This window comes from Myiozetetes cayanensis, unplaced genomic scaffold, assembly GCF_022539395.1.
Source record: "Myiozetetes cayanensis isolate MyiCay16 unplaced genomic scaffold, myiCay2020 scf1, whole genome shotgun sequence".
NCBI classification, from domain to species: Eukaryota; Metazoa; Chordata; class Aves; order Passeriformes; family Tyrannidae; genus Myiozetetes; species Myiozetetes cayanensis.
The window spans coordinates 7124050-7144459 of record NW_026086604.1 but is presented as its reverse complement, the minus strand read 5'-3'; the positions used below and the strand labels follow the sequence as shown (position 1 = coordinate 7144459).

At 40.7% G+C, this 20410-nt stretch overlaps 1 protein-coding gene across 1 annotated transcript; it reads right to left on the bottom strand.

The window, feature by feature from the left end:
- Nucleotides 1–552: 552 nt before the first annotated feature.
- On the bottom strand, nucleotides 553–13897 carry HHLA1 (HERV-H LTR-associating 1). Its single transcript, XM_050329314.1, has 14 exons — nucleotides 13841–13897; nucleotides 12765–12845; nucleotides 12205–12288; nucleotides 12026–12109; nucleotides 10632–10715; nucleotides 10010–10066; nucleotides 9789–9875; nucleotides 8913–9005; nucleotides 7629–7826; nucleotides 7012–7083; nucleotides 6702–6776; nucleotides 1719–1875; nucleotides 1009–1091; nucleotides 553–778 (listed from the first exon to the last, which is right to left on the bottom strand). Exons 2-14 carry the CDS (start codon nucleotides 12784–12786, stop codon nucleotides 735–737), a joined length of 1140 nt encoding a protein of 379 aa, XP_050185271.1. The 5' UTR covers nucleotides 12787–12845; nucleotides 13841–13897; the 3' UTR covers nucleotides 553–734.
- Nucleotides 13898–20410: the final 6513 nt, after the last annotated feature.

The window sequence follows — 20410 nt, the reverse complement described above, 5'->3', positions numbered from 1 at the left end:
GTTATTGTTTAATTTTTCAGAACTGGCTTTTAGTTCACCAGATTTGCACATAAAGAAGGACATGAAGTGTTCAAGACCAGATTGGATGGTCTGAACAACGTGATCGCATGGGTGGGATCCCCACCCATGGAAGGGGGATTGGAAGTAAATGATCTTTAAGGTCTCTTCCAACCCAAACAAATCTATGATTCTGTGTTTCTATGAATCCTTGTGAGCTCACAAAAATATGTCTCAGACTGAAAGTACAAGAGGCCTGAACTCTTCCGGGCTTGACCTCTGCAATCCATGTGTTGCTGAGTAATGGGAAACTCTTGATTTAGAAGATAATCTGTGTTTAACACTAGGGAAAGTCCTTCTTGTCTTCAGTATTTCAGGTTGCTTTTAAATTATTTTGTGCTTGTTCATTTCGATTACTATGTCTTAATTGTAAACAAAACTAGTATAAACTATTTTCATTCACTGGCTAACCATATAAATATCCTTTAAAAATAAGATTTTTAAAAGCCTTTCAATTATTTTATTGCATCACTTGTATAAAATATATCTGTTTGTACACATTATTTTTACAATGCCTTGGAGGAAGAGAGGTTTCTAGGTTAACATCTGGTTAATAGCTTTTCTTATTACAAATATTTGCAAAAAACATGTTGCATTCTGATGTTTACACTGAGAAATCAAAAAAGACAACTAAAATTGCCACAGTCTTCCAACTTGCAGTGACATTTCCCAATTCTCTAAACAGACGCACAGATGTTTTTGAGGCATTTTTGCTTTAATGCTGGAAGAACACAAGAAAATGTTCATTAGAGGAGGGTATATGAGGAAATACTAAAAACATACATGAAGGTCAAATAATCCTTTTTTTTTCAATCCCTTAAAAGTCATTATCAGATAAAACAACTACCTGATGAAAGACAGCAAACAGTCTGTGGATATGTACAATTTTATGTTATATTTACGCAATAAGGTATGTAGAGATATAGATATATAAAAAGAAAATGTACTTACTGTGGGAGTAAGTAACTCTTTTGACTCTTTCACAGACATAACTTGCATTTTTCACAAACCAGGAATAGTATTCCACACAGTACCTGAAGATGTAGTTAAAGTTAGGAGGTAGTAGCTTATCTTTCATTAAGGACTTTTCACAAGCTCATGTGGTGATAGGACAAGAGGGAATGGCCCTAAACTGAAGGATAGCAGGTTTAGATTAGACATTGGGAAGAAATTCTTTACAAAAGTGTGGTGAGGCACTGGCACAGGTTTCCCAGAGAAGCTGTGGATGCCCCATCCCTGTAAGTGTTCAAGGCCAGGCTGGATGAGGCTTTGAGCAACCTGGTCTATTGGAACTTGTTCCCTACTCATGTCAGGGGGACTGGAACTGAATGATCTTTAAGGTCCTTCCAAACCAAACCATTACATGATTCTATAAGCACAGCATACCATGCTGGTACTATTGAATATGGACATAAAAAACCAGAGTACAACCACAATGATGTCATTAGATATTTAGAAAAATGCAGCTGGGCTTTATTCAGTTAGTCTGAATACAGGAAGCAAGATCAGGTACTGACCAGTGCTCTGGGACCCATCTGGGTCTCAGCCAGTAGCCACAGACTCTCAAAAACAAGCATGAGTGATTGAAAATTGTCATTTGGAAAAAAACTTGATGGAGTATTTAAAACAGAGAGAGAAAGAGAAACTAGCACCAGGTTTACCTCATGGCTTCCTTTCTGGAGTATCTTCTCTGACCGACACAGAGGCACAGCTGAAAGAACCTACAGAGCTCCATCACACAGGGGTTGATCTTCTGCACTACAAGAGTGACAGGAGGGGAGGTCACACGGGGCTCTCTGAGGATTGCCTGTGGGCACCCTGGGGAAAAAAAACACAGCTCTGAACTAGTCCAAATACTCACCCCACTAAACTTCTTGCAACACCTTATGTGGGCTATGAGCTCCAGAACAATGTCTTGTCTACTCCAGCACTCTGAAAAATAAGGGACATCCCTGCAAACACCGCCCTGAAAAGATAACCAGGGCCCAGGCTGTGAGAAGGCACATTTTGCATGATAAGGGTGTCCCCTTCACGTGCACCCATTGGGGTGGAAGAGGTGAACAAGCACTGCAAAAGTGGCCGCCGTGTGATTGTCAACTATTTTTTCCATTTGTGTAACCAGCAGCAGGCTTTGGCCATGTGTGGATAAACTGAGTTACCTGCTGAGTATAATCCCCTTAGACAGTGTAATTGCATTTCCAGGTTCACATGTCTCCCACACTTTATAGCTTTGGGCCATCTTATGTTATGTGATAGCAGAGGTTACGGGGGTTAAATTTGGACTAATGAAGTTCTGTTGAAATAAGCTTGAGTCGTCTACTGCTGACAAGAAGTTTAATATAAAATGGCATTCTTGGGCAGGAGGAAAATAAAGGCTCTGCCAACCTGAAAGAGATTGCTACAGAACTATTTCTCTTCTGGTAGCGCTTGCCCAACGTAGGAGGAGTCACGGAGCATTAAGGAGTAGACAATGACAGCTCCCAGACTCACGGGCCAACCTGAAAACCAGTTGTGTGTCAAAGGCACTACACAAATATCAGGTGTAATTAGCCAAGGAGCCCCAATTCTCTTAACCTCAGCTACTTTGCATAAATGCAATTGGGCTTTGTCCACTTAAGAGCATTTGACACACCTTGATATTTTTCCACTCAATATCAATTAAAAATTAATGATTTCTTGCTTTAGTAAATACACTTAATGTTAATAACTAAATATCAAAGCATGAAGCAGTGAGGTTTCAAAGTAAGTTGCCCCTGAAAAGTAATGTTACAGCTGATGTGAGTGATCCAAACTTCCTTAAGGCTACTGTCCTGTGAATCTCAGCCTCTGCCAGTGTGGGGACTCCTATCCTGCCAAACAGGTGTTAAATGTTTTACTCAAACGATCTACTTTTCCAGCAGAAATTCAGCTTTATCTAACTGTACATTGAAAGATGGCAATTTCAATTTGGAGTCATCTGTGTGGGAAAGATAAAAAAGCTAAAAGCTAAGGAAATTGCTCTGGTTTTCATTTTTGACAATATCTTAATTTTAAGTTAACACTGCATTTGCATACTACTGTATTTATTTAATGCTGAACTTCTTTTTCAATTCATGTTGCATTTAATTTCTTTTGGAATGCATGGTATACTCACATCATATAACTAAAATTAAAATTTTCAGTGATCCATAGTCATGTTTCATATTTTTTGTGTAACACATCTCTACTGTGAAATGTATTTTTTGTATTCCATTCATAGGCTTATACAGATTTGGATTGAAGTAAAAAAAAAAAAAAAAGAATGCTCTTTCCTAAGAAACTGATTTAGTCAAAAGAGACCAGAAAAGGCAGGGAGGACAGCTCACTGTACAGAGCTTTGCTCCTGCATATTTGAAGTTGCCACATTACTGTCACAGGCAGGGAAGTGACCAACTCTTGAAGTAAACAGACAGTTCCTTTATTAACTCAATATCACATCCCTCTGACACTGAGATTAAATTTTGCTGCCAGTGAAGAGCAACGTTATGGTTACTGGAAATGATTCAGACTTAAAATATCCCTCCCTGCATGCTCAAATATGCACATTTGCATATTTTCCAAGTTGGCACCCATTTTCATGATTCAAGAAACGAATTACTGGAATAATGTCTCAGTGCCCAGACCAAGGTGGATGCCCTTCCTTGCTCTGTGATCCCACTGTTCAATTCATTTCCCCAAATTCATGATTGCTAGATGAAAGCAGACTGCCTCTGCTATCATGATTCTGATAGAGGGGCAACTGGTGACTCTCCATGCACTGATCTCATTGAAATCCATGTCTCCCAGCCTTCTCAAAATGGGCTGTTCCCAGTCCTAGGTTCTCCAGGGTCTGCAGAGTTGCCCACCTGACAGCAATGGGCACATGAGCAAACTCTGGACACCACAAGTCCAGTCACACACTCCAGCAACTTCCGACTGCCTGGCTGCTGGTTAATCCTCAACTCAAATTCACCCAAAGCAAATAAGGCATGCAGAGAACTTTGGTCTTCTGCAGAATCTTTGATGGATGAGAATTGTTGTAATATATTCTTCTGCTCCCAGTAAGTTTAAGAAGACCTAGTTCATCTTAAATTCTTCTCTTCAAACCATCAAGAGTGTCAAGAAGTCAAACTATATTCACATGTTATGGCATTGACTCATTTCCTTCACGCAGCCGATGTATGTCATGCAGGGTAAGAGGATACTCTGGTATTTGGAGATCTTTAAATGAGAGAAAGATCATCTGTTTTCAGAATTCAGAAGCATTATCAGAGTTAAAAAGATGACCATGAAAACTGAAGTTATTTGGCTTCCTGTCTCCATGGTTTGAAGAGTCTTTTACATTAAGAACTGCTCCCTGGCTCAGCACCAATGAGTCTTTTCCTTGGAAATGAATCTCAGTTGTTGGTTTTTTTACTGCTGTGTTCTCAGGCCTCCTGGGCAATAGCTTCCTCCCCCTCTGACACTGCCTGTCTGCAGCAGTTGTATTTGTATGATCACTGGATGATATTGTCACACTTCAGGTTTTATGGTCACCTTCTTAACTTGAAAATGCTACTTAATTCTTAAAACAGATGACCCACTGAGAAATATGCCCTTACATACTTTCTTTTCTAATAGTAAGGAAAAAAAAAAAAAAGGAAGGCAAACAACCTTCCTTGTTGTATTCTATATGTTGATAGTTCAGACAACCAGAATGGGACTGGAAACTATGAAAAACCTGATTTATATCAGCAAAAGCTAAAACAAGTAACAGCACAGGATCCTGGTCTTGGATTGCTGCAATAGGCAAAACCAGCAAAAGCAATGGAAGAAGCAAATGACACCAAAACTGTAAGATACTATTGCTAATAGTACAATTATTCCCAGTGACAGAAAAACTAAAGAACCTTTGAAAGAATTTGTGAAAGAACCTTTCTCTCTGAGTCACATATGTTTACCTCAAAAAAGACACCTTTACAGATAAGTAAAGCTATGTTGGAATTCATCAATGAGACAGCAGAAGTCAATAATTGAAATATGATTGGAAATTGTGAGATTAGCAGGGAATCCAGATCCAAGATTGCATTTCAAGCATACAAATAATCCCAAAATGAAGATCCAATGATTGCCTACATGGAGCCAGAGAGCTGGTGGCACCCCTGGTGCTCTGAGTCAGCTCCACTACCAAAGGAGAACCACAAGGCTGTGGTTTCCCTTCATGCACAAACCTGAATGGTGATGTTCAGTTTTCACCTCACCTCTCCTGTTTTGACAGGCAACAATCTTCTCTTATTCAGATTTATTAGGAAACCATATCAAAGACCCACAATTTCGTTTGACAATAACAGAATAGTGCAGTTTATTTTTCCACATTTCCTGTTAATCCATCACAAACCACATAAACAGCATTTCTTTTTGCTCTCCTCACTCACCATCCTTCAGAGTCTTTATGCAAGTCTTTATTTGCTCCTTCATATTACCAACTTTTCTTGGTTTTATTTCCTGGATGTTCAAAAAGACCTTTGAAAAATATGTTTTGCCTGGTATTTATGTTCTTTAGACTCCTCTGGTTTTATCTGTAATAGCAGGTCCAAAGGACACTGAAGACCCCTGCAATTTAGTCCAACCTATTCTTTGCTCTACATAGCATCATTTTCTGAGACACCTCACAGAAACACAAGCAAGAGACAGATTTCCAAAATTGCCTCCACCAGTCCTTACCACCCAGCCAGGCTCACATTCTCACTTATTTAAAGTAGCAGGAGAGTCAACATCAATGGGGAGGGACCGAGAACAGCCTCTTCCCTGAGCATCCCATGGGCTCAGAGCTCTATCACAACTCTAAGTAGCCAAACTGGAAGGACATAGTCCTAATGAAGGGAAAATTTGGAACTGAGCCACCTGCTTTTTTTGGAAAAGTGGGGATCATTTTTTCTTTTCTAGTCTCAAGCTGAGCACAGGCACTGCCCCAGCATCTTGTACTATAAGAGCTTTCACACCAACCAGACACACACACATGCTCAGCATCAAAAGTAGCTGCTGGACTCTCCCAGAGTTCAGACTGTCCTCCTGGCATTGAAACAGGTCCAGTTTTTCAAAGTATGTAGTTTCTTACAAAAAACTTCTCTATAAATATAGTTTTATTGTCAAACATACTACTTATAAATGGAGTGGCTCATCATCTTACTCTAGCTTTTAATTTCTAACCTTTTATTCAGGTGCTTAAAAAGAAAAACTGAGCTTTCATGAAAATCTACTTGATGATGATCCTTCCTTATCCAAGGAAATAGTTTGCAGTATTGGAAATTCTGGACAATTCTGGAGATTTCATGTGGCATGAGTTGGCTTCATATTTTTATTTGTATCAATAAGGAGATTTAAAGCATGATATTTTCTTTCAGAAGGATTGTTAAGATTCTCCAATACATAATCGATGCTAAAATTGGCACACAGTACAGATGTTAAATCTATCAGCACATGCTTTGAATATGCAACTGTGTATGAAACAATTATGGAAGCAGTCCCTTGGACATCTTGGGTGGTTTACATACATAAACTATCATAGGCAAATTACACATGTATGTTGTGTCTGTATGGGAAATTTTGCATCTTGCATTACTTTCAAACATACTACTATTTTTGCTGCATGAGGTGCACCTACTTACTGGTAGCTGAGTAAAGTTTCAGTGTCACACCAGGTCTGTAGGAGGGTGGCATAGGCAGTACTGAGGAAGGCAAATCTGAGGGAAGGAAAAGAATAGAGCTTGCTTTGACATCACAAAACAAAAAGGAAGGTTGATTGAAGGAGTAACAGAAAAGAAAAAATGACAAACACTGAAGTAACAGTTCACTAATAAACACTTAGCTAGACATTGGTGTATCAATACATGATCAGTCACTTATTCCTATATATTACTTTCTATTTAATTAATGTGCCAACTGACACACTCTGTTGCTATACCAGACCAGTCTTACCTGGCTCTGTTTGCATCTGTTTGCTGGTTTCTTGTGGAGACACCGTCTGCATCCAAAACATGGGCTCGTCAGCTACGGGAACAGAGAGACACACACTCCCTGTCACTCATAGTTGTTATTTATCTGTCTACTGAGAAGAATTGCTATGTATGAGACAGCTCAACAGCCAAAGTCCCTCACCCAGTACTGCCAGTGGCATATAAAAATGTCAAGGTGAAATAGGAAGGACAGAAGCTGTAGTTGACTAGAGCTTGAAAAGCCTGTGGGCTACGGAAGGGCAGGATTTAAAGAAGGTGTCTTCAGAGGAGACCAAGAGAAGCAGCTCTCTATTGCTTTCACACAGGTCTGCTCACCAAATTTGGAGCAAAATGTGAGGGAAGACCCAAGTGGCAGAAGCATCTATGAGGAGCAAGACTGAGTTTTTTCCCTACAGGATAAGAAACTACACGTTGGTTGCCTGTAGCTGATTTTAGCACTTCTGCAATAAAGTAATCAACTCACTAGTGACCCAGAGTGGGGCTCCCTGAAGGGCCTCCCAACCTCCACCTCAGAGACATTCGGCCAAACCCCACAGGCAGTAGGGTGAAACAGGTTCCAGTCCTCCTCCCTGTACTCACTGGGGCTGGGCTTTGGGGTTGGGGATGGGACTGAGCTCCTCCCAGGAGTAGGAGGGGATCCAGCTGTGCCTTGTGACCTGGAAGCTTCCCCATGGGGTGATGGAAACCACGATCCTTTTGCTCCAACCGTCCTTGGCCATGGTGGGAACCTCGTGGTGGGCATTTCCTCCCCTTTCTGGGCCAGAGGGATCCTCGTGGCTGGAAAAGCAAGAGAGACAGAGGGAGGGAGGGCACCAGCACACTGGGGATGCTGGTGCCCCAAGGCAGCAGAGAGCGCAACACACTGCGGGACAATAATATCTAAAATACACCTAGAAAATCTCATCGACTCCTTGAGTGCCTCTCTGGCAGGTGAGTGACCATGCTTCCTTTTCATTTTAAGTATGAAAACACAGGGAGTGCCAATAACGTTTGAAATTTTGACTGAGAACCTTTTAATGTGCAAATTCTCATAAACAAAAAAAGAAACAGAAATACTGGTGCAAAGCGTTTTGTTTCTTTTCTTCACTTAATTTATTTTTTATAACCTAAGCTGCTTCACTAGAGAGGAAAGAGATAAAAGGTCTCTGCGTGAAGGGGAGCAGGCAGGTACTGGAGGGCAAATATTGCCATTTGAGAACTGAAATGTCACTCATGGCTAGCAGAGATAATAAAAGTTGGCCTGTGGTTAAGGAAATTAAAAGTTCATAAAAAGCCATCAGACTGACTATGGGAAATGTGGAAATTTTGTCGCAGAGAAATGCAGCTGCAGTGACAGGGAGGCATGAAATCAAGGTCTGAATTTCTATTGATTTCTACTATGTGTGACCAACAGCAAAGCTTTGCTTTGTGGCTTCCAAAATGTGGCACACCAGCACTTTGCTATCTTGAAGCCCTGTGGCAAAGTAAAATCTACTGAAGTTATTAAATGCTCAGGTTGAAACAACTGACTGTCATATAAAGAGGAAGATAGAGGCAAATACAGAGAAAAATTGCAATAAAAAAGAAGAGGAAAAGATATAAACAGTCTTGGTTTTTGGTTTGAAGCCAACAACAAGTCTTTCTTCTCTGTCCCTTTATAATAACGTATAAACATTTTCCAATAAAATTACTTTTTACAATAGTTTTTCTATCCTCCAGCTATTTCATGCATTACTGACCTCACCTTCTATTGTTTCAGACAAACTTTTATGTTGCTTTGTAATTGTAGGTAATGTCACAGCGCTGTGCAGCAAACATACATGATCACTTGCCAAGACATTAATCAAGGATGGCACAAATTTAGTTCTGACAATATGTGCTCACTTTTAAATGTCCACACGTGTTCTGCTGATGGATCCAGGGTCTTGTTTGGCTCTTCCTGCAATTTCACGAAACTTGAGAAAATCGATTCTAGGTCTTTGAGGTATGAGAAGACAGGGTTAGAGCACTCACCATCCATCGCATATTTTGTGATATAAAGGAAAGAATCACGTTCTGGTATCATAGAAGTAGCTGTTGTCTTTTTTTAATTAAAGGTTTGGATTTGTTTTCTGGTTTTTGTTTTTGTTTTTTTTTGCAAAGTGCCTGTTTTTTTTTGTTTTTGTCAGGAGGGAGAGATCCTACAGCTTTCAGCACACATAACTTGCCACTGATTTCACTGAGTATCTGCCCGCTTCAATCAAGCCTTGAAAATGAGAGTCGTGGGCAGTAGAGAGAGGTGAGCATCTGAAGTGCAGCTCACACTGGCAAAGCAGCTTTGGGTGGAGGAGCCATGCAGCACACTGACCACATTGCACCCCTTTCTGAAGGTAATTCACATGGGAGGTCATTTGTGCTGAGAGCTAAGGAAGATTAGAACACCAGGGACCCTCCCCAGTCCAGTGCTGAATTCTGTAAAAGCTCTCATCCCAGCATGTTTATTTGTTCCTCCACTAGAAGACCTTGTAACAAATAATTTAAAAGTTTGTAAAATTTACTTATGATATGGTTATTATAATAAACATACAGTAATACAAAATATAGGTTTATATTAATTACAGTAAAATACATAGTAATGTGTAAAAATATAAGCAATAATAAAAATAAAATAACATTTAAAGTATTTTTACACTATGAAGATGGAGTACTCATTGCAAGTGCTACATGGATGTGGTTTTCACAGTTCTTGTTGTTTCCTTTTATGCCCCAGGATGTACTTACCCAGGTCAGATGATGTGTTACTGGAAAATGTGTAATTAATAACAGGAGACTTCTCTAATATTTCCCAAAGGTCAGACAGATTTTTCCCTGCAAACAGAAATGCTTACAAACATCAAACATCAAGAAAGGCTTTCTTTTTTTTTTTTTTTTTTTTTTTAGTATAAGTTATCACCAAGAATAAACAGGGCAATATTTGGGGGTGGAATGGTTTTAGCTTTTACCTGTCTGCCCTGTCATCACACAGATATAGATACAATCTGAGTCATTGCTCTGACGTACTGAAAGGCAAAAAAGTGTAAAAGAGATCATTGTTACCACTTTTCATTATATAACATTATCTTAAACAGTTGAGAAAACAAACAAAATATGGTATGTGGTTATGGCAGCTGGTCAAGTATTTTCCTTCTTATCTGTTTTTTGGCAAAACCTCAAACCAGCATCAAATCCACATGTTAATATTTTCAGGGGAGACGTTTCCATCTAATTAAAATTCTAAATTACAAGTATTTTTATACAAAAAAAAATTATTCTGATAATAAAGCTCCTAATTATTAATGGGAATCATAATTGTCCCAAATATGAGTATTTAATAATGATTCTCAAAAATACAAGGCTTTAGTAATTATTAACCAAACATTCAAACAAAACATAGGTGTTCATAGAAACATGTATGTCTCTATATTACATACACACATATTATATGTGTATTTGTTCCATGCTTTGCAAAAAAAATTGCTGCTGAGTAAGAGCAGTAGGCTTTTATCTGCATTTCTGTGCTTGTTTCCATACCAGAAATAAGTGAGACAAATAAGATAATGATAAATGTTAAAAGGAAATTCAAACCTGAGAGAATAGAAGTGGATTTAAAAATTTCTGTGAGGTAACTGGTGGAGTTTCCAATGATATCAACAAGTAAAGCTGTAAAATCTAGAAAAAATAGAGAAAATTTATCATTGAAACACACAGTCCATTATCTATGCTGAGGCAAAAATTCACTTTTACATATGATGATGTTTTGGATATATTTGATATATTTGGATATATTTGCTCATATATGACAAAGCTTAAAATATTTTAAAGTTCCCGATGTTTTTGCTGGGTGGGACTGGACGAGAATATTCTGCAGAAATATACTTCAAAGTTGACATACAAAATAACACCAATGTGCTTAAAAGTAAATTTAAATGGAATTTATCTGTTCAAGAGAAAATTTTAAAGATGATACTCTACTAGGTTTGCTTAAATGTAGAAGAAGATCTAAAGCCTGCTTGCTCTAGCTGACTGACTGCCATGTAGGATCTCCCAGGAGGCATCACACTGTCTCCTCAGACATACAGATGATGTTGTCAGCCTGAAAAATGGCAGGTGGTGGTGTTAGTGGTACCTTTTAGCAGTAACAGGTCGATGTTCTCATTCAGGGAGTGATGGACATGAGCCCTATGTTGAGCCCTTAATTTTTACTACTTTGGAGAATGCTCTGTCCACCAAGATATTCTGGAAGTGAGGCAGAAAGATTGAAGTTTCTCTGTTGTCATCCAAGGCAGAGTGGGTCATTTTGCAATAAGGCTCATGAGATGTGTGGGTCTAGAAACAGCCATGAAAGCTACTGTGGCTCGTATGTGGGGTCACCAAATGCAGCACAGAGGTTTGGGTTCTGGTCCCAAGCTGCTGAGCTACTCTTGATAGCTTACATTAACCAGTCATAGAATCCAAGCGCTCAGATGCATCCTGAAATATTAAATACTGTGAAGGCTTTGCCCAGCAGCTTTGCCCAGAACACTTGATCAAAGTGCTCTATAAAATTGGTCCTTGCTATTCCCTTCTGTTGGGCTCATTGAAGTTGCTGGAGTCCGTTGGCACAGAGAAGCCCTTTTTGATCTCCTGTGGGTTATCTCAGGAGAGCAGAAGTGGCCAAGGTGATGTATCGTACATTGCTGGTTGTCTCTCCTGTGCTGCAATTTGTATTCCAGGGAGGAAGGAGAGGTCTTTTCACCAGGCAAACCACCCCAGCCTCTTGACTGATGGCTCCATCCCAGATTGGCTGGCTGGGTGCAGCCACCTGAGACCCGGCTCACTGAGTCGGAGCAGGCATTCATCGTGAGTTATGGCTGTTGGTCTCAGTATGGTGATGCTGCTCATAAGGATGCAGCCTGCAGAATTCAGGCTACAGCCTTCAGCTCCAAAGGAAATAATTCAGCTTAAACACATGCAATTGCCAACCTCTCTTGTGTGCCCACCTGTCAAGTCGTTTGTGGCATTGTTCAAACAGTAGCAGTAGTGCATAGGGAACTTGCCAGGGTCAACATTTTTTGCATTAGAGACTGTAGGGAGAGACAGAGAAAAAAAATCAGTATTTTGTTGCACAGGCTGTGAGAGAGAAACCACCCCTGAGCAGAGCAAAGCACCAGAAACTCACTGTTATAAATGGTGACTGACACTTTGTGGAAGGCGAATGAGCTGTAAGACGTGACACTCAGCAAAGAGAACAGTTTTTTGGTACCTGCAGAAACACATGCCCATGCCATTAGCAGTCGGAACAAATTGTGAGAACAGCATGTTTTGACTCTGCTAATTTAATGTCTAAAGGATTCCTGAGGTGCTGATATGATACAGCTGCCTGACACTCAGTTCCTTCTCATTTTTCATTTCCACTGAGGGAAGTATCAGTTATATTACTTCTTTCCTTCTTTTTTTTTTTTTTTTTTTTAATTGAAACTTACACTGGACTATAAAGCATTTTCTAAAGGCATCCCATAAGTAATTATGTTGTGTCTATTTATAAACCCACACAAATTTCTTAGTTCTTTGGGTCAGACAGCTACCTGCATTATAAATGTGTGAGGCTAACGTGCTCCTAGAAGCAATTTTGGAGGCAGACAGCACATGTTTACAGCTCCTCCTGCTAATGCTGTTAGTGCTTTATCTCCTGCACTGCTGGGCTGACAGGCTGTGGCCTCCCCAGCTGTATCCCGTTACCTCTGAGCACAGAGCTCAGCATCCCATTCACCAGCTCCGTCAGGTTAATAGCAGCCAGGTCCAGGGACTTTGCAGGCAACTCTGGAAAAAAAAAAAAAAAAAGGGTGCATAAAGGTGCAAAGAAACGGCTGTTCATCTCCTGCTGATGTACAGGAGAAATCTTCCAGAATGGGGGAACCCAAATGAGCTGATTATATACCAGAGCACACACACACACAAAAAAAACCAAACAAAAAAAACCACTGATGAAAAAATAAAGTTCCAGAGAGGAGTCTGGAAAATAGCAAGGTATGGCATGGTGGGCCAAAATTTCAGGTCTGTCAGCTCTGCCCTTGAACGTGCCCTTGAGCAGCTGCAGGACCCAGCCAGCCCCGGCGTGCTGGTGCCCCCTCCTTCTGGGTGATGGGTGTTTGCTGCCAACAGAGCGGTAGATCTCCCTTTGCAGGTCAGAAACAGCAGAGCAACTGCTCAGGAAATATTCCCCCTGCCCCAACTCTACATAAAAATACCGATTTTTTTTTTTTTTTTTTTTCCAGATTTTCTGAAGATGTTCTCTTGCTTCCCTCACACAAAGTCACACTGAAGCAGAGCAGCTCAGTGTGTGTGTGAGAGGAGGAAGGTCTGTGTGGGCATGACAGAGAGAGGAAAAGCAGAGCAGGATGGAAAATGAAGCACAGAAAGCTGAGATGAGAACAAAATCAAATTTGTGGAGAAATACAATTTTCCAGTGACATCAGTGTTGTTTATAACCAATTTGAAACCAAGCTGCACCCCAGGGTTGAAATCAGTGCTTGTCCACAGCACAGAAGAGAGGAAAGGAAAAACAGAAGTGAGTGAAGAGCAGGGAAGGAGAGAAAGGAAAAAGAGAAAACAGATTAGATTTTGGAAGGACAGTGGTTACCCTGGTCTGGGACTTGGGTAAGCCCTGGATTGGGTGAGGTGCCCTTACAGAAGGGTGGGTTTGCGCTCACAGACTCTGCAGAAGGGCCCATCTGCTGCCACCTCCATGCCCAGCACAACACCTCCCACTCCCATTAAAACCCCAACACTGCGTCTCCTGATGTGCTGCTTGTTACCTGCAGTAGCCAGCACTGCCACTTGCTTCTCTTTCTTGTTTTCTCTTCTTATACACGAGGCTGAAAAGAGAAAAAAGAGACTGAGGAACAGTTTTCCCTGTTGAGACACCAAACAACTCTCTGTTTTTTAACCCTTCTCTCTCTTTACTTATAAAGCTTTTTGACTCCAGATTTGACTGCAGATTCCTTGGCATGGGATCCAAGGAATAGACATAATCTGGTCTGCCCTGTGGCATGGGACCTGCCCTGGAGCTCCAGCCCATCAGCCTTGCTTACACAGAGTGAAAGAACCAAGCCTACCACAGATGTGTGAATGGGTCTGTGGGAGCAATCAGAAAAGAGACACCTGGGTTATTCCATGGGCAGCACCAAACCACCATCCTTACCTGTGCTGAAAACCAGAAGAAGACACAGAAATCCCAGGCTCATCTTCGCTGCCACATGCCAGCAGAACCACTGCATTATGGGTGCTGACTTCCAGCAGGTTTGGCTGGTCTAGGAGAGAGAAATGCTCTTTTGGTGATGTTTGTGGTGGTGTGAAACTCTGTCCAGCCCTTGTCCCCGAATTATTTGACCATGGGAGAAATAGGAGACCTCTGGGATGCAGAGAAAGTCTGATGGTGGAAATGGCAAAGAAACAGAAATCCCACGATCAGTATTTTCTGTATACATGTGGGTGTCAGGAGTTTAGTAAGTAACTTTTGATTTTTGAGTCCTACATAGCTGTGCCTTTTTTGGGGACTTGGTAAGGTTGGTGATACAACCCTCTTCTCTGACAGAATGACCTGTGCCTAAATGACACTGACACATCAGGTGCCTAAATCCTTTCTGTTAAAACAAGGTAACATTTGCTTGTGTTCAATTTCAGACCAGATATCGACTGAGCTGCTTTTATGCAGAAATGTTGCTTGTCCTGCCATCCCTAGTCTTGCATTTCTGTAGTTATTGTCACCAGGTTCTGTCCTGTGCTACCTTGTCTAGCTGCTTGGGAAGGATTAACAGTGCCTTTCTGCCTTTCAGAGAGCTCCTTTCCGGATTTCAAAGATGTAATTGAAGGTGGTTAGGGGAAAAAAAAAGGGTTCTTTTCATGTTTCCCCTGTTTTTGTAATATTGGAACATGCCAAATAACTCTGTAATTGTCAGAAAATGAGGTACCATATGAAAATTAGCAAAAAAAGAGTCCACTTTTTATTTTTAATATCCTCTTGGGATAGCTAATCTTGCAAGTACACAGCAAATCATTATCTTGAAGATAATACTGTTTGATTAGCAAACTATTATCATCATATTTAAAATATTTTTCATCTTGAACTCACTAGAGAATTACCGCATTCTGATAATGTGGTAATTTGTACTTAGTGGCTCTAAAGAGACTCTTCCTTGGGATGATGAAACAATACCAAGTATTTCTGTGTTTTAAATGTCTGTATTTGCTTGTCTGATGAGTCAACAGTGTGTAAGTGCCAGCTCTGCTAATTCAGACAAAGCTCTGGAAGCTTTCAGGCAGTTCATCCCATCTATTCAGCCCATCTGCCTAATCCTTTTCACTCAGCCTCAAGCCTGGACTCATCCGTGGTTTTTGCACAGCATATGCAGAAGAACAGGACTGAGGCAGAGAGAAAGCATTGGCATTGGCCAAATCTCATCACCTTCCTATGAGCTGGACTAATTTTGCATGGACAGGGTCCAGTGTCCCGTGGACCAGTCTGGCACCAAAGAATCCTAAACTTGGCTCTTCTTGCAACACTATTTGGGATCCGACAAACTGCTAGACTACAAACTGTGAATATATTGCTGTCCTGAAAATCACAGGGCCTGCCACCCTGCCTGGCAGGCTATCCCAGCTTCCACACTCCAGTGTTACAAAGCTTGCTGGGACTTGTAACAGCTTTTTTTCACTGATCTGTTGACTCTGTATTTAGAGTAGACCAGTATATCAGCTCAAGCCCACTCACATCCTGATGTGATGGAAGCAGTGGTGATTTAGTCTGCATGAAGACAGGTATAAAACTAATTCACATCTCTGGATTCTGCTCAAGTTTTGTATTTTTTGTCCTTTTTGGTTTGGTTGAGTGAAATAGAGAGGAGTTAGTGAGAGATAGACCTCAGTGGAGCTGAGTATGAGGAAAAATCCACGTTTCAAAGGTGCTGGGGAGAGAAGGCTTTGGGAGATGGAGAGTTGGGTGATCATGTAAAGGGAGGTATGTAACTTCATGTGTTTTGGAGCAGGGTGTCTAGAGTGGCTGGTGCATCCAGTTAATCAAGTGTCCTGTTGACGGGGAACTACTGGGTTGTGTCTTTGAGGTCAGAAGTGGGTTGATGTGCTGGTTTATAAACAGAACATTATGAATTTGGATTGTACTATGAGAATTGAGTGTCTCCTTGGCTCTGCAAAATTTGCATTAGGATGAGTTATGTCCCATGATGATGATTCACTGTTTATGGGACACAGACCCTCTGAGCACGTTCCTCATGACCTGTTCCTGCACACAGCTGTGACCAGGCCAGCACTGTCTCTTTGCTCACCTACCCAAAGGGACATCAGCAGAAAACACGGCCAGCAGAAGTGCTGCCACTGTACTGTCCCTGAGGTGTGAGGCTGCTTGGCTGGAGGACCCCACATATCTGCCCTTCATGAGGATTTTGTATGCATGGCAAATAACCAGGAGGTGGGGGAAGAGGGCATCCCATGCCCCATTTTCAGTCTGCCCCTATAGATCAAAGGCCAGTCAGTGCTCATCCAGACTGAGGAATCCTAATTTCCAGGATCTTCTTTGAGAAACATGGGTTACCAGTGAATCGCACTTTGACTAACACTGAAATCCTTGGTAAAAGCATTTCACAGACTGATGGGCAAACACAGCTGTTTTATAAAGCTTTGTAAGTGAAGTGGTAGATAGTAGATAATTTCCTGTCAAAGGTCTAACTTATTATTGATTTATTTAAACTGGCTTGGAGTTTTTCATGGTAGTGGGACAGGGAAAAGTCATCTGACATCAGCAGGTGAGAGCAGGATCTAGAAAGAGCACATTCCTAAAAGACAGAGAAGAGGCAAGAGGATTAATACAGGAAAGGACCCTCTTACAAGGCACTGAAAGAGAGAGAAAGGAAAAACAGCTGTAAAAGTACAAACAGAATAGAGTGAGATGCAAAGCTGTGCTTGGAAGCATTCTCAGCATATTTGGAGATGCTTTCTCACTCACCTAAACTGTCAGATCCCTGCTGTCCTCCCTGCTGAGCTCCTCCTCCATGCTAACAAACACAATTTTCTCCACATACAATGCTGATTTCCAACAGTAATTCAGAGAAGGCATTAGTGTGGCCATGACACACTACAGACTTAACCAAGCAAAGCATATAAGGACTGGGACAGCAGACAAATACAATCTGGAAGGATGGATCGTAACAACACAAATCTTGTTCTACTTCTAGCAAAGCAATATTAAATATTGTTGGTATAAAATGATGAAAAATCCTCCATTCATGGGAGTGTTTGTTTTGCCTGAATGCCAGATTTACCCCTGGCCAGTAAAAGATGCTTAGAAAGAAATTGCAGATAAATCCTAATACTGGGGACATCACTTCAAAACAGACTACTTTTGCTCCTCAGTTGGTAGAGGTTGATTCGATTTTGAAGCATTAGCTTTTAGCTGCTTCCCGAAATCTTCTTCCAGCATTAACCCTCTGAAATTTATGCTGTCTAAATTTCAAAGCCATGTGTGACAAAAAATCCTAGATCTGTTGCCTGAAATACCTTATCTCTCAGCAATGTGAATATTAGTAATATTAACTCTTACCATACACACCACATTTGCGTTGCTCTGCTTATTTGATATCCAATTTTCATTTATCACGGGCAAGTCTTTATTACTTTGTAACTGTATCTCTCTTGAAGTGACACGACTGTGATGACTGAAATATATGTCCAGATTGCAAATATGAAACCCTTATTTTCCTCCAGCTCAAAATTACAATTTCCATTTCAAACCACGCTGAGATTCACAGGCACTGAAGGCACAGGTGCCACACAGCTGTGAGCAGAGAGACAAATCCCATAAACTGACTCAGAGAATGTTTTCCTTCCAAACATTTATCTGATACAGAGTGAAGGTCAAGCCTTTGGTTACAAATTCTCCTTCACCTCTACTGGACATGATAATCCTCCTCTGTTTATTTTAAGCTGAATGATATTAGTAGAATTCATTTTACTTAGAACTGTTGATCCAGAGTTCCCTGAACTGCTGAATTGAAGATTTTAATCCTGTTCAGATTACCTTTATACACTCATGAAGACCTCTTATTAAATACTTCTCTGTTACTCTGCGTTAACAGCAATCTGAAACCAATGTGTTTATTAGCTATGCTTCAGTAGAACTCATTTTAATGTAGCAGGTAACCATGAAGTTTGAATTGTTTCCATTTTTCCCGTACAAACAGAGTGCAATGAGATATCAAGTAGTTTCCTCGTGTCTTCACGCTTAACAGAGCAGAACAGAAGTTAAGAGAAGAAAGAAATACAAAAAGGAAAGACCTTGAGTATGAATTTCCTTACCTTCCTTCAGTTCCAACATCTAAGGGTCATCTCTCATTTTAAGCAGACCATCATGCACCAACTCTAAAGAAATACTTCAAGTTAATGTGAAAATATGTCCATGTTACAGCTGCATGCTTCATTACATTGCTACAACTACTTTTTAAGTTCAGATTTATTTGTGTGAGAATGCAGTAAAATGCAATAAATATACATTTAATAAAAATACATGTCATTTGCTACATTTCCACTGAGCGTTAATAGCACAGCTGAAATGGTTTCCTCCAAGTACGTGTGAAAACGCCAAGATCTGGAATAGTTAATATCAACTTACCTGACTTCTCTTGACAAAGATTGTAATCTTCAGAGCATATATAAAACTGGAGGTTATTGCCAGGTCTTAATGAACACTTTGTGAGAAACTTTGAGTAGACAGGCTTGACAATCTTTCCCTAAAATCCTGTGAAAATTGTTATCTTAATCCCTGAAGGACTAACTAGAGGTAACACAATCATAAGCACACAAAGTACCTGTTGAATCCTGCATGGAAGGGCTCTGTGGCAGGTCAGGTGGGTATTGGAAGCTCCTTTTGGCAGTAGAATTGAATTGTGGAGGATTTTTTTTCCCTTTTAAAGGAGCAGCTCATCTTACTGCAGTTAGACCAACGCCACCTTTGATGGTGAGAGGTAGGCAAGGTTAAGCCCCTTTGGTAAAAGCTTTGGCCACCCTTCAATTCAAACAGAGGACATTGCCAAGATAACAGAGATGAAACCAGAAGTGTATCTTAAGTGTGGAACCTCAAAAGGAATAAAATGACAGTTAAAACAGAAAATTGCTTGGCATCATGGTGAAGTGGTGAGGAAGGGAGAGAGAGATCCAGTCACAGCAATGACATAGGGTAATTTCAGTGAAGCTGAGTGATGTTCAGTAGTACCCAAGAGATGATCACTGTTGGAAACAGTGGATAATATTCTGCTCCCATTTAATCTAGTGGGCTGCAAGTGATTCCTTTGAAATCAGTGAGTTTAGATGCAAGCTGTTAAAAGCCAGTGGTTGTCCATTCAGTAGTTTCATCAGAACATTTCATCAGAAATAATGCACAACCTTGTAGCAATTAATAAAAGGAAAGCTAAATGGATTCACAGTCAGTTTATGAAATAAAAAGTGCTTTAGTGATCAGGTTATGTGTGTGGTTGGGCTGTGTCTCTGCCCGAAAATCCTTCCTTCACCAAGAACTTCAGAAGCTGGAAGGTGACTGCAGCCAATTTAACAGAACTGCAGCTGGTAAATAAGATGCTTAGACACGTCTGTGCACATGCATGCACAATCTTACCTTTGTTTTCTTTCACTCTGCCTTTCACAGAAAAGCCTTACGCAGTGGGATGTCATTGCATCTAAAATTATTTAATTCTATATGGAACTTACTGGCTGTGATAAAAGGCAAAATTTCGTGACTCGTGACTAACTGCTGCAGCTTGAGGAATATGGAAACACCTTTTCTTTGACAAGACTTACTTTTACTGACTTAATTACCAGTTGCTCAATATCACATCAAGAAGTCTGGGATGAAAGTCCTCTCTGTAACAGCTGACAAAACCAGGTAAAGCCAGGAAGATGTGTGCACTGGGAGCAGTTCCAGCCGTTTGATGTTTGGCTGTGAGGATAATTAGACTTTCAGCAGGTTTTTGCCTCGTGCTGCGTTTTACCCTGGGACTCTGTAATTTTAACTTTCCTCAGCTCAGGTGACCAGGGAGGGGGATATTGTTCAGCCCCAACTTTGACTCTTGGGGACAATGCTGTGTTCTCACTCAGAGCATCCCTCTGAGCAAGTAGCTTTCTCAGGAGTATAGTCTTTACATGACTTTTTTTTTCCAGCATCCCTTTGTGTGGCAGCACTGGGCCCATAATTAGCATCCCAAAATCCAGAGCAGGAAAAGAAGACATTTTTAGTGTCTCTTAGTAACAGAGTTGTAATTCATATAAATTACTGAGTAAACGCATTCATCTGCTGAAGGTTAGGCACGTTAAGTCACTGCTGA

Excerpts from the sequence above, each read along its gene's own strand:
- HHLA1 (XM_050329314.1), bottom strand. The coding sequence starts at position 12,786 with ATGCTGAGCTCTGTGCTCAGAG. Across the intron at positions 12,289-12,764 it reads GCTGAGCTCTGTGCTCAGAG|GTACCAAAAAACTGTTCTCT; the intron begins GTAACGGGATAC and ends GTGTTTCTGCAG. Across the intron at positions 10,067-10,631 it reads ATCCACTTCTATTCTCTCAG|TACGTCAGAGCAATGACTCA; the intron begins GTTTGAATTTCC and ends TTTGCCTTTCAG.